The sequence below is a fragment of the Dipodomys ordii genome, unplaced genomic scaffold, assembly GCF_000151885.1.
Source record: "Dipodomys ordii isolate 6190 unplaced genomic scaffold, Dord_2.0 Scaffold47, whole genome shotgun sequence".
In the NCBI taxonomy this organism is placed as follows: domain Eukaryota; kingdom Metazoa; phylum Chordata; class Mammalia; order Rodentia; family Heteromyidae; genus Dipodomys; species Dipodomys ordii.
This window is the reverse complement of record NW_012267263.1, coordinates 4,379,563-4,399,121: the sequence shown is the minus strand read 5'-3', so window position 1 is coordinate 4,399,121 and position 19,559 is coordinate 4,379,563. Positions and strand designations below refer to the sequence as shown.

The 19,559-nt window shown below is 36.1% G+C and overlaps 1 protein-coding gene across 2 annotated transcripts in view; it reads left to right on the top strand.

Moving 5' to 3' along the window:
• Mgat4a (mannosyl (alpha-1,3-)-glycoprotein beta-1,4-N-acetylglucosaminyltransferase, isozyme A) overlaps window positions 1-15,123 on the top strand; it is a 92,900-nt gene extending 77,777 nt beyond the window's left edge. For both annotated transcript variants that reach the window (XM_013019835.1, XM_013019834.1), the window contains exons 8-15: window positions 925-1,039; window positions 2,980-3,110; window positions 3,651-3,758; window positions 3,864-4,057; window positions 10,425-10,503; window positions 11,126-11,192; window positions 13,737-13,849; window positions 13,960-15,123. In XM_013019835.1, the coding sequence (XP_012875289.1) occupies window positions 925-1,039; window positions 2,980-3,110; window positions 3,651-3,758; window positions 3,864-4,057; window positions 10,425-10,503; window positions 11,126-11,192; window positions 13,737-13,849; window positions 13,960-13,986 (834 nt within the window). In that variant the 3' untranslated portion in view covers window positions 13,987-15,123. The remainder of the gene's footprint in view (window positions 1-924; window positions 1,040-2,979; window positions 3,111-3,650; window positions 3,759-3,863; window positions 4,058-10,424; window positions 10,504-11,125; window positions 11,193-13,736; window positions 13,850-13,959) is intronic.
• The last annotated feature ends 4,436 nt before the right edge of the window (window positions 15,124-19,559 follow it).

The following is a 19,559-nucleotide window of genomic DNA, read 5'->3' as shown; positions in this document are numbered from 1 at the left end:
TATGTGTATATATATGTGTATATGTGTGTATATATGTATATATACATATATAACAATATTCTATACAATGTATTATATATATGTGTGTATATATATATATATAAAATTTGGTGCTAGTCCTGGGGCTTGAAATCAGGGCCTGGGCGTTGTCCCTAAGCTTTTTTTTTGCTCAAGACACTTAACCACTTGAGCCACAATTCTACTTCCAGCTTTTTAGGTAGTTAATTTGTGGTAAAGAGTCTTATGGGCTTTCTTACCTGGGCTGCCTTTGAACAATGATCCTCAGCTCTCTGCCTCCTCAGTAGGTTGGATTACAGGCAGGAGCCACTGGGCATGGTTTTAAAATTTGATGAGAGTTCAGTGGAAGAGTGCTTGCCTAGCACGCATGAGACTGTGAGTTCTATTTCCAGCTTTATTAAATAGGTGGCGATGGAAGCCTTATATATGCATCTGTGTCAATAACAAAGGATGTCTAGCTGGCACAAACCAACTTTCATGTTGGTGAACTCAGCTATCGAGGTACAAGTAGGAAAATGAAGGGACCTGGCCTACCTTTGATCTTCTCTATGAGTAGGTATGGGTTTATGTAAAAAGGACAAAAATGTAAATGCTTACAAAAAATATTTTTCTTCAAAAGATGGAAAGATAGTGTGGAATCTTCTTGAACATTATAAAATGTAAAAAAAAAAAGGAGCAATTCACAGGATTACATTGTTATTTTCCACAGTTAAGGAGTGGTTTAATTGACCTACAGAAAGTAACTTATTTTCCACATTTCTTTTTAATAACTTCTGAGTTTTAATTTTCACTTTAGGCCATTGTTTGTTTATTTTCATGATGAAAATGTGATTTTCCCATAATATATTCTTCTATCTGTATCTTTTCCTCCAATTTGATTTATTAATGATGTCCTATTTTCTCTAGCTTGAAGATGATATTATTGTAAAACAGAATTATTTTAATACTATAAAAAATTTTGCACTTCAACTTTCTTCTGAGGAATGGATGATTCTAGAGTTTTCCCAGCTAGGCTTTATTGGTAAGAAAATTTTCTGACTCATTTACTTTTCTAAAAAACCAAGCTTCAGAACCTTAAGCTAATTGTCTTTTCTGTCCTAAAACTTTTTTCTTTCTTTTTTTTTTTTAATTCTGGGCCTGGGCACTGCCCCGAAGTTCTTCAGCTCAAGGCGAGTGCTCTATCACTTGATCTACAGCATCATTTCTGGTTTTCTGGTGGTTAATTGGAGATAATAGTCCATGAACTTTCCTGTCCAGGCTGGCTTTGAACCTCAGATCTCAGCCTCCTGAGTAGTTAGGATTACAGGCATGAGCCACAGTACCTGTTAAAGCTTTTTTCTATGGAAATGGATTTCTGAGAAAAATTTAACTTAGGTAAAATTCTTTGTATAAAATGATGAAAATGAACAAGACAGAATTTGGAGGTTTCTAAGGTTCTCTGGAAAGAATTACAAGTTCTCTAGAGAGCTGCTTATGCCAATCACAGTCCTGGAAACACATGGGATTTTTTTTTTTTTTTTTGCCTGTTATGGGGCTTGAACTCAGGGCCTGGACTGTCTCTGAGATTCTTTGGCTCAAGGCTAGTGCTCTACCACTTGAGCCACAGTGCCATTTCAGGTTTTTTTTTTAATGTGGCACTAAAGAATCGAACCTGTGGCAAGCATTCTACCACTGAGCCACATTCCCAGCCCCTGGGATTTTTATTAATGTATGAATTCTTGAAATTTTATTCACCGTGTGAAGTTCTCTTTGAGTGGTTACTTTTTTTTTCTTTAACTAGTTGGGATGCTCATTTTAAGAACTTTTGGAGGTTAATTTTCCTAAATTCAGCTATGAAAAAGAATGTTTGAAGCTGAAGAAATGAAAGAATTTACAAATGCTTAAAAATACTCAGAAGTCAGCTAGCAGTGGCTTACCTCTGTAATCCTGGCTACTCAGGAAGCTGAGAACTATGGATCAAGATTGAGAGCCTGCCTGGTCAGATAAATCTGAGAGACCTTATCTCTAATTAGCCAGCAAAATGCTGAAACTGGGGGCATGATTCACATAGTAAAGTGCCAGCCATGAGCAAAAAAGCCAAGAAAGAATGTGAGGCCTTGAGTTCAGACCCCAATACAAGCAAAAAAAAACAACAATAAAAACCACACTCAAACTGGATAAAGTGATGTTCAACTGATCCCAGCTACTTGGAGGTAGACACCTGTCTGAAAAACACTAAAACAAAAAGGACTCGGGGGAATGGCTCACATGGTGGAATAGTTGCCTAGTAAATATGAGACCCAGTTTTGGAGGAGGAAAAAAAGTAAGACCTTGTCATGGTAGCACATACTCTGTCTAAAAACAACTAAGGCTTTTAGTAGAATGCTTGCCTGTCATGTGCAAGGGATCTGGGTTTGATCCCTAGCGCTGCAACAAACAAAACCTAAAAATATAACACAGTAGTATTCTTGAATAGTACTGCCTATAGTACTTTGCAGAGAGTTTAATGTTAGTACTTGGCCTGTAGTTCAGTGGTAAGAACACTTGCTTAGCATGTGTGAAGGCCTGAGTTCTGTCCCCAGCACCAAAATAAAATAAAACTTACTTGAGCTTTAGGAAATACCTCTGCTTTTGAAATGTTCAATGAAAACAAAATGAAGAGACGTTTTTGTTGTTGTGCTCCTCATTTATTGATTTTTAATATCTTTTAAAAATAAATCTAAACCTCTCAAGTTTTTTTATGGGAAGCATCTCAGTAAGATGTGAAAGCAAAAACTTGCTTGCTATTTCCATTCCAATCCTATGAGTCAGTAGTTGTAACTTCTGTAATAGTTTCAGAAATTCACTGTCTACCAGATGTCAGTTGAAGAGAATGTTTAGCTAAAGCATGTTTGTTTGCTTTTGATAACTGTTCATGATGACTGATAGTTGAAAACTCTAAAGTTTCTTTATTACAGCTATTGACTGGGAATATCTTTTCAGGTAAAATGTTTCAAGCACCAGATCTCACTCTGATTGTAGAATTCATCTTTATGTTCTATAAGGAGAAACCCATTGATTGGCTATTGGACCATATTCTCTGGGTGAAAGTCTGCAACCCTGAAAAAGATGCCGTAAGTGAATTCTTCCTGAAGGTGGAAAGGAGCTACTTTTCTATATTTAACTTACAGAAGGGACTTTTAGGGAAGCTGGGTGGGGGGGCAAGTAGGAGAAAAATAAGGGAAGGGGTAACAGGTTTGAAAAGAAATGTATTTATTATCTTATATAACTGTAACACATCTGTACATCACTTTGACAATTAAAAAAACATTAAAAAAAAAGAGGTCTGGGAAGTTGGCTCAGTGGTAGAGCGCTTGCCTTGCATGAATGAGGCCCTGGGTTCAATTCCTCAGCACCACATAAGCAGAAAAAGCTAGAAGTGGTGCTGTGGCTCAAGTGGTAGAGCTCTAGCCTTGAGCTGAAGAGCTGAGGGACAGCGCCCAGGCTCAGAGTTCAGACCCCACAACCGGACCCCCCCAAAAAATATAGAAAAAGAGATATGTGAAAGGACAGAAACAGCAATAAAAGGATAAATAGATCCAGAAAAAAGATTTCAGCTAATTATATAATAATGATGTCTTTCTTCCCCCTCCCCAATATTTTTTTATGTTTAGAAACATTGTGATAGACAGAAAGCAAATCTACGAATTCGATTCAGACCTTCCCTTTTCCAACACGTTGGTCTGCATTCATCACTGTCTGGGAAAATTCAGAAACTCACGGTTGGTTGTTTCTGATGGATGTACAATTTATTATTTAGTGTGGAACTGTTACTTTTCTTCTTAAATATAAATGCTATTTAGTGCAAATATATTCTCTCCCCCTAGGATAAAGATTACATGAAACCATTACTTCTTAAAATCCATGTAAACCCACCTGCAGAGGTGTCCACTTCCTTGAAAGTTTACCAGGGACATACACTGGAGAAAACATACATGGGAGAGGATTTCTTCTGGGCTATCACCCCGACAGCCGGAGACTACATCCTGTTTAAATTTGACAAGCCAGTTAATGTAGAAAGGTTGGTAACTATTGAAGTATATTTGGTCTTAGATTTCAGACCTAGATTTCACAGTCATATTTATAATGTAATTTGTGATAGGATTTTTGTGCATTACAGATGTGAAGAGATAACAGTTCTTAAAATGTTGGCTTATAAATTATATTTAATACAACTAGTTAGTTGTATTAAAGCCATGTTTTCAGATATAATGTCAGCATTGAACACATTTAGTAGATTCTCTTGATATTTCTGGGCTTACATTTAATGAACTTTTTTAGTATTAAAGCATAGTCTCTCAAAAATCTCTAATAGTTTTCATGTCTACATTAGTCAGTTTTATTGTCACCATGATTAAATGTCTGACACAAACCACTTAAGGGAATGTATTTTAGCTGGTGGCTCAGAGGGTTCATTCTGTGGTTACTTATCCCATTGTGAGAAAGAATGTTATGGCAACATGTCAGGAAGCAGAGAGTGAGTAAGGGACTGTGGACCAGGTTACTACCTAGAGACATGTCCCCACTACCATACTTCCACGAGTCCACATTTTCTGAAGTTTCTAGAACCTCTCAAAATAACATTAGCAGAGAACCAATTGTTCAACACATAAGCCTTGGGGGAACATTTCATATTCAAACCATACCACTGTTCGTATCTCAGACAAATACTTAGACCCTGAGAACAAGTTGCTTATCTCAGCAATTTGGTTGAAGTGACAAATTTGATATACCATGACTATTCCTGATATACTATGACTACTTGATGGCATTTATAACTTTTATTCTCTTTTTAATATTTGTGTTTAGTTTACAAAGTTTAGGACTTTTTTCTCCATTTTTTTAGATAGCAATCATGGTTCATGATTCTTTCAGCCTTTTATTTTTTGCTTCTGGGTATACTTAACAGAATGTAGTGGAATATTTAATAGAATGAGGTTTACTATCCTGTAACGTATGGAAATGTCCATTGGCTTTTGTGTGTTCATGCTTTCTTATTTGCTGAACTTGTTTATATTGGGAATTTTTGATAGATTCCTATCAGCCTCAAACAAGAATAGTTTTATTTTTTTTCTTCTCCTATCTATATGCCTTTTACTTCTTTCACTTATTGCAGAGACCGGATCTGCAGTGTTATGTTGACTGACAGTAGTGAGAGAAGGCATCCTTTCTTCTTGATAGCAGGGGAAATGTATTAAACATACAATTAGCTGGATGAGTCAGGTTGTTCGTTTTGATGATACTGGCATTTAAACTTGGGCTTTGCACTCTCCTATCACTTCACCTAATGTTACACTTTCTAGGTGGCACTGAGTTTTTCACTGTGAATAATTGCCTGGTGAATACTTAAATTTTTTTTATTATAAAGATACTGCACAGAGGGGTTACAGTTACATGAGTATATTTCCTATCAAGCATTGTTACCCCCTCTTTTGTTTTTCTCCTGCCATCCCTTCCCTCCCTACCTCCGCAACTCCTCCCTCTCCTCCCCACAAGTTGTAAAGTTTGTTTTCAACATAGTGTCTTATAAGTCTCATTGTTACAATGTGTCAATCTGTATCCTTGTTTCAGCATTTTGTTATTTCCCTTCCCCTCCCCCAATTAGAAAAATGTATATATAAGATGCAGGGCACTGGAATCAAATACAGGGACAACAGGGGAAGAACATACAAAAGAAACAAAACATAGTACATTAAAAACAACAGTGACAAAGACAAAACCTCTTATGTCCCTATCTTGGGATTCATTTCCTTTATCATCTTACATGGTCTTATGAACATAACTTTTGACCTTTTCTGCTTGTCTGGTAAGATTATCCTAGATGTATACTAGTTATTGCAAATAAGGGAAACCATGGGGCCTATGTTTCTTTGGACCTGGCTTACTTCACTTAATATAATTTTTTCCAAATCTTTCCATTTCCTAACCAATGGGGCAATGTCATTCTTTCTGATGGAGGCATAGAATTCCTGTGTGTGTGTGTGTGTGTGTGTGTGTGTGTGTGTGTGTGTATACATATATATACATATACATATACGACATATACATATACGTAGGTATATATATGTATATACACGTATACATATATATACACACACACCACATTTTCTTGATCCACTTATCTAATGAGGGAAATCTGGGTTGGTCCTTTAGCTTTAGTATGGCCTTGTTTGTTACCGTTTGGGTGAATGTCCAGAAGTGGGATTGCTGGGTCATAGAGGGGAGCTCTATGTGGAATCTTTTGAGGAACCTCCATACTGCTTTCCAAAGTGGTTGAACAAGTTTACACTCCCACCAACAATGCAGTAAGGTTCCCTTCTGTCCACATCCCCTCCAGCATCTGTTGTTATTAGATTTCTTGATGATAGTGAGGTGGAATCTCAATGTTGTTTTGATTTGCATTTCTTTTATGGCTAGAGAAGTTGAGCATTTACTCATAGGTCTATTGGCCATTCTTATTTCCTCTTCAGAGAAGTCTTTAGCCCACTTATTAACTGGGTGGTGGTTTCTTTGAGGATTTAATTTTTTTGAGTTCTTAGTGTATTTTAGATATAAGGACCTTGTCTGTTGTATGACTAGTGAAGATCTTCTCCCAATCCATGGGCTTTCTATTGATATTGCTAGCTATGTCCTTTGCCATGCAGAAGCTCAGCAGTTTCATGTAATCTCATTTGTCCAACCTTTCTTTGATTTTTTTTTGTGTTTCTGGGTCTTTATTAAAAAAAATTGGCCTGTACCAAGGAGCCCTAGTTTCTCCTTTTCCTTCCTGTAATGTTTTCCTGTAATGCTTTTACTTTGATCCATTTGGAGTTGATTCTGGTGCAGAGTGAGATCTAGCTTTAGTTTCCTACAGATGTTTAACCAATTTTGCCAGCACCATTTATGGTGAACACTTTTTAATCAGTCTTCTAATCTCTAGATTATGTCCATGTGTACCCTACTATACCTTCCACTAACTACCATTTATAAGTATTACTTGGCTATTTTTTAATATGAAGGGTACTTTTTGTTCTTATAAAATCCTTGGAACAGTCATGATAGGAAAGACTATGACATTTAGGCTTGAAAGCTAACTCAACTTTCTAAAGATGAAAATTCTAGAAAATAAGGTGTTTCTTACTCTTAACCTAAATTTTTAACTAGTTAATATAACTAAAGTTAGATTTATACTTTGTCCTCTCTATTTCCTACTCTTCCCACTAGTTAGTGTTCATTGTCAGAATGTAATAACATTATACTCAGATCCAAAATGTATTTTAGATTATGACAATATATTATAGAATTATTCTTTATGTGTTTTCTAACAATGACAAGTTGAATTTTTCAGATGTTTGAGAGAGGTTAATTTTCAAATGCTAGAATTCTTTGTATTACATAAAGGTAATCTTTGTGGTGGAGGAAGTGGCTGCTGGGAATTAAACTCAGGGCTTTGCACTTTCTGGGCCCCAGGCAAGTGTTTTACCACTGACCCATATCCCAAATCTAAACCTAGTCTTTGAACTTACATGATTTGTGAGTGTCCTAGTAAAAACTTTCTCTGATACGAGGCACTATGGTGCTATGGTTAAGATACTTTGGTAAGAATTTTGTGTTTTTAAAGCATTGTATTAATCTTGCTAGCTATGTCTTTTGCCATGCAGAAGCTCTGCAGTTTAATATAGTCCCATTTATCCAAACTTACTTTAAGAAAGTTTTGGTATGTGCCAAGGAGCTCTAGTTTCTCCTATTCTTTCTGTAATATTTTCAGGGTTACTGCTTTCACTTCAGAGTCTTTGATCCATTTGGAATTGATTCTGGTGTGCGTGATATATAAGGATCTAACCTAAGATTTCTACTCATGTATGGCCAATTCTACCAGTACCATTTGTTGAAGAGGCTGTCTTTCTTCCATACTTTTTTGGGGGGAGGGGACTCCCCTATCAAGGATTAGGTGGCCATAGATCTGTGGGTTTATTCCTGGGTCTTCACTTCTATTCCATTTGTCCTCAGGCCTGTTCTTGTGCCAGTACCAAGCTGTCTTTATTGCTACAGCTTTGTAATAGAGTATTGATAATCTTCCAGCACTGTTCTTCCTGCTAAGGATTCCTTTTGCTATTCAGGGTCTTTTATTATTCCATATGAAGTTTTGGATTGCTTCTATTTCATTAAAGAATCATGTTGAGATATTGATAGGTATTGCATTGAATTTGTAGATCGCCTTTGACAGTATTGCCATTTTCATGATGTTAAATCCTCCCAATGCAGGAGCATGGGAGGTTTTTCCACTTTCTTAGCTCTGCTTTAATTTCCTTTTTCAGGTTTTTAAAGTTTTCATTATAGAGGTCCTTCACTTCTTTGGTTAAGTTGGGAGACGATCTTTTACTAGCCATACAACAGACAAGGGCCTCATATCTAAAATATACTTAGAGCTCAAAAAATTGAATCCCCCAAAACAAATCCTCTAAGAAACAAACACCCCATTAACAAGTGGGCTAAAAAACTTAAAGAGAGACTTATTTAAAGAGGACACAAAATGACCAATAGACATATGAAGAAATGATCAACATCTCTGGCCATAAAAGAAATGCAAATCAAAACAACATTGAGATTGCACCTCACCCCAGTTAGAATGTCCATTATCAAGAAATCTAATAACAATAGATGACTGGAGGGTATGTGGCCAAAAAGGAACACTACTGCACTGTTGGTGGAAGTATGAAACAAGTTTACACTCCACAGAATAGAGGTTCTTCAAAAGACTAAACATAAAGTTACTAAACACAGAACTAGATGAGTCTCATGTTGGAGAGGACTCTACGGATGAGACAGGAATTTCTTTTGAACAAGCAATCCCACTTCTGGAAATTTACTTAAATGACCACAAACAAAGCCACACTAAAGATACCAGCACAACCATGCTCATTGCATCATTATTTACCATAGCTAAAATATAGAACTAACCCAGATGCCCCTATATAAATGAATGGGTCAAGAAGATGTATACATACACAATGGAGTTCTGTGCCTCCATCAGAAAGAATTACATTGTCCCATTAGTACAGAAATGGAAAGACCTGGAAAAAATTATATTAAGTGAAGAAAACCAGGCTCAAAGAATGATAGGTTGCATGGTTTCCCTGATTTGTAATAACTAGAATATGTCTAGCAGGGGATCACAATAGCCCAATCGCTAAGTGCATAGGACCATACATTATGAAGCGTATCAAAAGGAACTCCAAGATACGGAAAAAGAGGTTCTTTTTATGTCCTGTATGCAGTTAATTTTTATTTTTTACTTTCTGCTTTTGTTTTCTATACCCTTTGTCTTGTATATAAGATTATCTGATCCGTGGAAGGGAAAGGGAATCACAGAAACAACAGGACAAAGGATGAACTAATGCAACAGTGATACTCACTAGACAACTATATTAGAAATGAACTTTAAACTGGGAGGAGGGAAGTGGAGTGAGGAGTGGTAAGCAGAAGAAAATGAGAGAGGGGGTAACAGTGTTTAAGAAGAAATGTACTTGTTACCTTACTTTTGTAACTGTAATCCCTCTGTTCATCATCTTTACAATAAGTAAAAAATATTTTTAAAAAAGCATTCTAAACACATAAAATTATTGTCATTCTGGGTTTTTTTAAAAGTCTTTTAAGTACATTGTTATGTTAGATTACAAATATTTCAGCGTCTGGCAGAAAGAATTAATGCATTTCCCTATGGGTTTTATCCTCCAATTTTTAAGTTCCTGTCTTTTTCAGTGAACTGAAATTCAGAATTCTTAACTTGTGCTTTCAAGTTCTACTATTGTTGGTTCTGTGAAGTTAAGAATTCCATTTGGGGAAGAGAAAAAACAAATGGTTTAAATAGGGATGCAGGTTGACCCATTGCAACAATGAGATGTACAAGACGCTATGTCAAAAAACTAACTACAATTTAGACGGCGGGGGGCAGGGGTGGGTATCTGAGGAGGTGGGAGGGAAGGGATGGTAGGGGAAAAACACAGGAGGAGGCAACAATGCTGGATAAGAAATGTACTCATTACCTTGCTCATGTGATTGTAACCCCTCTGTATAGTATTTTCACAATAAAAAACTTAATTAAAAGAAAAGTAGGAATTGGTGCTGTGGCTCAAGTAGTAGAGCACTGGCCTTGAGCTGAAGAGCTCAGCGACAGCACCCAGGCCAGTTCAAACCCCATGACCAACAAAAAAAAAGAAGAGTCCGTGTGAGCAAATAAATATATAGCTTCTAGAAGATTTCATACTTGCACCAAAAAAGTGTTAGAAATCTTCTACTTGCAAAACTTCAATAAAACTACTTTCCATAAAAAAAATCTGTGTGTTTTCTTGAATCTTTGTAAAAATCTGTTTTGACTCACTTTGAACATTTTCTGTCTGTATTTTCAGCTATTTATTCCATAGTGGCAACCAAGAACATCCAGGAGACATTCTGTTAAACACAACTGTGGATGTTTTGCCTTTAAAGGTATGACTGTTTATTCCTCTGACTTTTTGCTGAGGACCAAACCAGGAGGCTTAGTTTGAGGGTAGTCTATTTATGAGATGAGTAAATGCCTCATGATGGAGAGGACTCTACGGATGGGACAGAAATTTCTTTTGACATGTGGACCACTTGGTTGTAATATACCCTCCTGCTTCATTCACAGAGCCTTCATATTGTTTCCTATTGGGAAATACTGTGGATGTTTACGCTAGTAATTGAATCATAATTTTACCTCAGTGTTTTCTTCCTATTTGTATTTTGAATTCACAAACCATGTAGGCATCTTAATGCCTGTTGATAGATAAACAAAGTTAATTTGCTAGTCAGTAAAGGAATACACAGATTTTTTCCAAGTTAACACATCGTTCTTTACCTCTATATATTTTAAATAGGAAATAATGTTGTACTGATTTATTGCGTCTTTTTTCAACCATTAGTATTTTAATGTACAGAACACTTTTACTGGCGTACTTTTAGGCTTTGAGACAGAGGTTCCCTTTCTCTGTTTAGAGATTATTATTTAACAAAGGTTATAGACAGATAAGTGAATTATATTTGTTTTAAATAGAAATAACTACTTTTAAAATGAATACTTTTATTTTAGAGTGAAGGTTTGGAAATAAGCAAAGAAACCAAAGAGAAACGATTAGAAGATGGCTACTTCAGAATAGGTAATGTCTAGGAAAATGTAATCCTGTTTTCTCTACTTGTTCCTAAAGTAATTTTCAGTTATTTACAGATGTTAATAAATTTGCTGAAAGTATTTTAATGAAGGTGGTTATACTATTTATTTGCTCACACGGACTCAGCTATTAAGTTTTTGTTAGACACAGGAAATGAATATTCATAGTTCTTACCTGACTGGTAAGCTTGCTGTAGTTTTTGAGCTTAGGACAAGATTCAAATTTTCCCAAATAAGAGCCCTCACACATTATCATCACCGTGAAACTTAGTTTTTGCTGCAAACCTTGTTTCTTCATGAAGGCTATCTAAAATAGTGCTTCCATACAGAACTATGGTGTCCAGTCACTTTGGTGGCAGTCAGCGTTGTTAACTGTAATACTGAACCCTTCTACACTTCTCATGATATCAAACGTAATAGGAAGCATACAAATTTATTGTCAGGACATCTTCTAAGTCAGAACTATATGCCCAGTAGAGATTTTGGACCTCAGTGAAAATGAAAAAGAAATTTCCATTTTTCAAAATCCATTTAATGGCAACTATTTCCCCAGTTGTCAAGTGGAAGTGATTTATGTATAGTGAAATAATATGCCAGAAGGTGAATATGAGTGAGGTTTAATTAATTCTATAAATAACTTCCAGGAGATGAATATGCTTCATTTAGACCAAGTTTGTGGATTGACATCAGTACTTGGCTGTCTCTAAGCTGTGATAGGACATTTCAAAGGTTGATCAGCATTAATGTGAACATTTGATGACAGGGAAACAATAACTTTGCACTTTTAGTGAAATGTTATCTTAAGGGAAAGGAATTGCATTCTTCTTAGTACATATACACACTTGTTTATTTATATTTAAAATATACTTGTGTTAATATATATTGAATTAAATCAATAAAATTTGGGGAAATTGCATTTTCTCTTTCTGTATGGAAATACCAATCTAATATCTTCAGTTTCCTTTTGGCTTATAGACTGCCCTTTAAGGAAAGTTTGCCAACCCTTGGCCTGGAGAAATTTTCCCCAGAAGGAAACCATTTTCTTGTCACTTTTCTGAGCACTTTTTTTTGTTTTTTTAAAAATATATATATTTTTTTATTATTGTAGAGGTAAAGTACAGAAGGGTTACAGTTACGTAAGTCAGGTAGTGGGTACATTTCTTTTTTAACCATATCAGCTCTTTCCTCATTCATAGTTTTTCCCTCCTGTCTCTACAAGATGTTCAGTTCATTTTCCACAAACTGTTTAGTGAGAACCACTGTTGTCTTTGTTCCACCTTTTTTATGCCTTTTTTTACCCTCCCAAAGACAAAAGGAAAAGAACAAAAACAGCAACAACAACAAAATATCTCATTTCCTTTTCTTGAAGTTCATTTCACAAAATATTATTTTGTATGCTCATATGAACATAGTTACTGAGCCATTGGGATCCACTCCTATGAATATCCACTTTTGGTCTCACTGTGGTATACGTAGAGACCGGTATAACATCAAATTACACCTCGCCCCTGCTAGAATGGTCATTATTAAGAAAACTAACATGCTGGTGGGGATATGGGCAGAAGGGAACCCTACTGCACTGTTGGTGGGAATGTAAACTTGTTCCACCATTCTGGAAAGCAGTATGGAGGTTCCTTGAAAGACTAAACATGGAGCTTCCCTATTAACCACCAGTTCCACTCCTGGGCATTTATCCAGTAGAACACAATGCCGCATTAAAGCGACCAGCACCATGTTCATTGAGACATTGTTTACCAAAGCTAAGATATGGAATCAACGTAGATGCCCCTCAGTAGATGAAGAGATCAAGAAAATGTTGTGTTACATGATGTAATTCTGTGCTTCCATCAGAAAGACTGATATTGTACCATGTGTAAGAACCTGGAAAGACTTGGAAAACATTATATTAAGTAAAGTAAGCCACACCCAAAGGAACAGGTTGCTTCATTTCCTTCATTTTTTTAAAAAAACAGGATATTATTCCTCCATCAAGAAGAATTAAGTACATTAGAAGTTCTTGGTCCCTGTTCCTACAAGGGAGTGTTCTTAGCTTCTCATTTTTGACAGTACTTTATGTGACAATTGCATGATGTGCCCTTGAAAAGTATCCCTGCTCAAGGTTAACTGACTGAAACACTGAAGTTGGTCACTACTCACTTACCCTTCAAAGTAGTCAGACAGAGTGATGTTACAAATTAGATTTTGGTACACAATTTGTTAAAAATCTGTAGGTTAAAAATTGTTGAAGCCAGAAAAAAAATAATTTTTTAAAATTTACAATAAATAAAAGTATACCTCTGCCTAATAAGCTGGTTGTTTCAATGTTTTTAGGCATACAGTACATTAGTGTCTATAGAAATCGTGTATATAGAAAAATTGAAAGTTGAATAAAAGTAGAAAAAGGGGAAATCATTTATTCACTGTCTAAAGATGCCTATAAGAAATACTTTGGTGAATTCCCTCTTTCTTTCAGCCAGTGATACTTCATATGTGTTCATCTCATAGCTAACAAATACTCATTTTTGCTTTGAAGGAAAATTTGAGAATGGTGTTGCAGAAGGAATGGTGGACCGTAGATTAAATCCCATTTCAGCCTTTCGACTTTCAGTTATTCACAATTCTGCTGTGTGGGCCATTCTTAATGAGGTAAGAATAAATCAGTGAGACTGCTAGCTACTATATATGCTCATTAGGCCTTAATTTTGCATGTAAGGACTTTGTAAAATTAACTGCTTTATCATTATTTTCTGTTTCAGATTCATATAAAGAAAATCACCAATTGATCTTCTAAGGAACCAATAAATACTTTCCTCCCCCTTGAACCTGTCATTTAAAGATAGTTAAGCATGTACCTTTTTTAAAAAACAAACAAACTTGAATACTACCTCTTGTGAAATCTACTGTAGATATGACAATTGTCATTTCCACTTGGAAAGTAAACCTCCCATGGATAATTGTATTCATTTGAAACTCAGCTGTCCTCCAATTTTAACTTGTCACAAACATTTTACAATTATGACAGCCTGTTAATATGACTTGTACTATTTTGGTATTATACTAATACATAAGAGTTGTACATATTGTTACATTCCTTAAATTTGAGAAAAACTAATGTTAAATACATTTTATGAAGGGGGCACTTTTGATGTTCATTTATTTTACTATTATAGACCCTCTTTTATAGATTATCAGGGATGATATATATATATAAATATATAAATACACATAAAATGTTATGGAGTTAATTTATTAGAAATACTTAAAAGTACATATTTTTGTGCAGTAAATTTTTGAATCAATACTTTTTTTGAAAACAAGTTACCTTGCTTTTTTAAGTTCTTTCTATATTTTTCTTTGGAAATGCAAACATTACAGATCAATTCCATTTTTCAACTGCACTGCCATTTAAGGTTGATTATAGGTGGATTTCTTAACTTGAAGTACTTTTATAATTGCTGTGATTCTGAAAAAAATATTTTCAAAGGCATTTATCATTCCTTAAAGCCAAGATTTTAAAGACCAATGTCCTTCCTGAGGGTTATTTTACTGTATTGTATATGACATGTGACCACAGAAAACCAGTCTGATAAATTTCAGTGTTTTCAGTATGATGCCCTCAGCCTGAATCACCATACACTTCACCCATTACATTTCCTCTGGTGTGGCAGATGAGACTCTTTTTTCCTTTTTAATCTTTGTTTTTAATCTGTGAGTCAGATACATTGTTTCCTGTTCATTCTTTTATATCTTCAAGTCTAGTTCTGACTGTTTTCTAGGCAATGCTACTGTATGAATCAATAATGGATATAATTTTAAAGAAAAACAAAATTGTAATATTGGTTTTTGGTGAAAGGTATTGTAGCAGTTGTATGTTTTGCCAAGATGATTTATTCTATTGCATTATAAACTGACAAATCCTATGTCCAAGTGAGTGCTTATTACTCCTAAACAGTCAGTTTCAAATAGTCAAATTTCAAATGTATAAAAAAAGAATGTTATCAGAAACTAATAGTTACATGAAGATGCTTCAACAATCAGTAATCTTTACAAAAGTATTTCATTTTAAATAATTATAAATTCTCACATTGGTTCCAAGCCAGTCTGCTTTGACAAAACCAGTAGGTTGCAGGTGTCTTGCCAATGTTGAGCCCTGAGCTTTCTGGGCAGCTCAGGTGATGGTCTAGGGCTGTGGAAAATTCCAGCTGGTAGTTGACAGCCTGCAGAGGCTTTACTCTTTACCAACTATGTAAAACAAAAGCACCAAACAGCCTCATTTTCTGTCTGGTGTTAAGACAGGGAGGTTCAGGAAACATGATAAGTGTTGAGGTTCTTTCTTTTTTTTGTCAGTCGTAGGGGCTAAACTCTGAGCCTGGGTGCTGCCCCTCAGCTCTTCAGCTCAAGGCTAGTGGTAGACACTTGAGCCACAGCATCACCTATGGCTTTTTTATGCTTATGTTGTGCTGAGGAATCAAACCCAAGGCCTCATGCATGCAAGGCAAACACTCTACTATTGAGCCAACTTCCCAGCCCCAAGTTTCAGTTCTTTTCCTTCTATCTTGTAATCATTTTTTCTTTTCTTGATTAAAAAGTTAATCTGTTAATAATGATTTTTATGTCAAATGATTTTGTGTCAGGCTTTATATCCAGCTAGAATCTTTATTTGGGCTTATTAGGCTTCATTTCCTTTACTTTATTTTCTTCTATAATTAACCTAGTGTTCACAAACAAATTTCTTCAAAAAGAGGAATAATTTTTTATTATAAAATGCTGGCACCAGCTTAGATTATTACTAAATTACTGTTCAAGCAACTTAGTAACAGAAGGTAAAAATTCTGTGCCTTTGAGTCCGCTTGTTCTATAGGTCTTCAGTAGCCCACTGAACATTGCCTTCAAGAAAGGCAAAGTTCTGAAAATCTAGGGTGGAGAAAGGATTGTGCTCCAGATGCCATTTGTTATGGCTGCTTGAACAAACTTGTTTAGCTTGCCTTTTTCTGCTGCCACACTTGGCAACTCAAGCTCTGTGCATCCCTCTTGTTCCTAGGAATCCTTTCCACCAAATCTTTTCTTTGATTCAAAGAATTTCTTCCCTCCTTTCGATAAATTAACTCCCAGTAACTAGAGTGTGCAGGGCAGGTTCCAATAAAATCTTGGTGGGCCAATGGGCTGTCCCTGCCATCTTTCTTTTGCCTCGCTTCTTTTGCCAGCCATACTTGCCACACATGAACACACACATATAGGTGTCTAGCTTTGATTGTGTATGGTGTGTGTTCTCTCTTGACAAACTTAGAGCTCAAGGGGACAGCTCTACTTGTGTCCTCCACTACAGCAGATAGGCTGACGCATGGCTGCTTTCTGCAAGCACCGACAGTGCAGGAGCAAAGATTGGAGGAAGGGAAGAGTGGTGGGGCTGGAAGAAAATAAAAAGGTAAACACTTGGCCTTGAAAAGACACGGAACCATTCTTACCAAAATAATGAATGGGAAAAGTATCAAATGGTAAGAATTCCACACACGTGCATGCACACATGCATGCACCCGCACGCGCACGCGCACACACACGCATATGCACACACACATGGCTTGGCATTTGGTGTGCATTTCAGGTAAACTATGTAAATCCTTGAACAGTGCTGGCAGCCACAAGGCACATGGTAACTCTAAATTATTAATGTAAAAAATTTCATTTTTAAAGTATTATTTATACTTTTAAATATACTTTTAATACTCTTAAATGTTTTTTAAACATTAAAGTATTCATTATTACATAAACTTCATTCAAGCACTCAGTGGCCACATGTAGCTAGTGGGTCAGCACATTAGACACTAGAGATACAGAACATAACCATCATTGCAAAAAGTTTTGTTGGCTAATACTGTGAAGAATACAAATGTGAACATTTTAGAAATTAATCCTGATAATGAGGGCAGATGGGCAAAGAATTTGGTGACTGCACCAATAAAAGATTAGGCATAGCCATTTTTAAAAATCATCAGAAAGGCTGGGTGCCAGTGGCTTATGCTACTCAAGAGACTTGAGATCTGAGGATGGCTGTCCAAAACCAGCCAGGGCAGCAAAGTCAGTAAGACTCTAATCTCCAACCAACAGAAAACCAGAAGTGGTGCTGTGTTTAAAAGTGGTAGAGCGTTAGCCTTGAGCAGAAAAACTTAGGGACAGCTCTTAGGCCCTGGATTCAAGCCCATGACTGACCCCCCCCCAAAAAAAAAAATCATTCGCAAAATTGTAAGGGCTTTCCTTTTAATCTTTCATAACTATAAAGAACAAAGTTGTCTCCCAATAATGTTGCCTCTTAAAAAAAGCTTTGGTTATATGAAACCCATAGCAGTTTGGTTATATGTGAACAGCATGTTCAGCTTGTTCCAGTTAATAGCAGTGTATATTTGTAGTAAGCAGAATTCTCACAACACCCCTGTGACCTTGTATAATACCTTCCACTTTGGTTGTAAGTGGAACTGTGAATTATGATCCATGCTACATAGTGAAAGGAAGGTTATCTAGGGATAACTAGTTGAATCTCATGATCCCATTAAAAGCAATTTTCTCAGGCTGGCAAAAGTCAGACAAAGCACCCTTGCTAGTTTAAAAAGGGACTACAGGGAAGGAATACAGGTGATGATGAGCTGACAGCTCTGGCTGACAGCTATGGCAGTGGGATCTGCTGCCCTACAAACACAGGAACTGATTTCCACCTGCACACTCAGAAGATGAATGTCTCCACAAAGTCTACCCAGGTCAGCACCTTGACTACAGCTGTTGGAGACCTCAAACCTGCCTGGATTCTGACCCACAGAACTGTAAGATAATGGATAGTGTTTTACGCTGCTAGAAATATAGTGGTTTATTATGTAGGAGAAAATGAATATATTGTTAAAAGGTTGAATTCCAAGAAGTCTTCCTATTTGATTCCCTACATTGTCCCTCTCCCATTTGGTTTTTTGAAACAGAGGATTTGCTCTGTAGCTCAGGCTGGCCTTGAACTCAATCCTCCCACTTGAGCTTCCCCAGATTTCTTAGAAATCAAATTTATAACATCACATGTTGGTGATTTTATGCCTAGTTCATGGTGTATGCCTTGCTTAAACACAAAGTCCTTACTGATAAATCATTATTTCTCGGTTACAGCTAGGATTCTCTGCAAGAGATCTGTCTCTACTGGTAGTAAAAGTTGCAGTGTAAAGCTGGGGGACATGGCTCAAATAGTAGTAGAGTGCCTAGCAAGCCCAAGGCTCTGAGATCAGACCCCTATATCACAAAAAAGAAATAAAGGTCCAACATTTGGGTAGTGTTCTGTGGAAGAACTGCTAGAATGAGATTGTGGGATGCATAGGATATTTTCCAACATGAGGATTTAGACAGGCTGCTTTGGGGGTGCCCATTAGAAGTATAGTAAAGAATGATAAACAGTGCTATTTAAAATCAAACATTAAGAGGAAAAGTAACTTATGCCTTTAGGTAGGTAGGTTATATGAGGATTTAGTTTTCTTTAGTACAGATCAAACCTACTTGTGTCAATCAAATTGTTGATATTTGAGAATGTTTTCCAAAGTACCCCTGCCTTTGTGCCATGCTAATGAAGTTCATTTTTATTTTGGTTTATCCATTAATCTCTGTGCTTACTTCTGCTATATTGCCAGACTCTTGATGAAAGACAAACCAGAATTAAAGGAAAGATAATGAGGCTAAATACTGTCAAAAGATCACCAATTTATGTAATAATCTTATATTTATGTTATAAAAGATTTTAGATTCCCAATCCAATCTTTTGTAGAGAAGGACTTTTGCCAGGCTATGTAACAATGTTTATGTAAAACTAAAACTTCAATAGTTGTAAAATTTTAAATTATTGATCTTAAAATATATGCTATAACTAGTATGCTTTAGTTTTTTAATGCATGTGAATATACAATACTAAAAGACTACAACAGTATTATTATTAAAGGAAGAATTTAAAAAAGCATCCAACTTAAGATTTTGTTACACATGCCCCATGCCATCACGCCATCACAGCATCTCACCTGAAACCTTCCCTTCTCCAGTTGGAATACTAACTAGATGATTGTCAGGGAACAGCAGGGCAGCAGGAGCTGGCTCTCCAGTCTGTGTGGGATTTAAGACTGTTCCAGACAGTAACAGAATGTTGAAGGGAAGCAATTGTGCAAAGTATCATCCTCACTGTTAACACTGCAGTAAAAATGTACAGACTAGTGGTGCTAAAACTGTTCTAAAATAAGGATTATTTGGTGTGGGGAATATTTTAATACTTTTGGATATTAGGGAGGCTATTTTGTATCACTTGTTCCTAGCTGTTTCATTGTTTTAGTAATTAGCAAATTGTCCT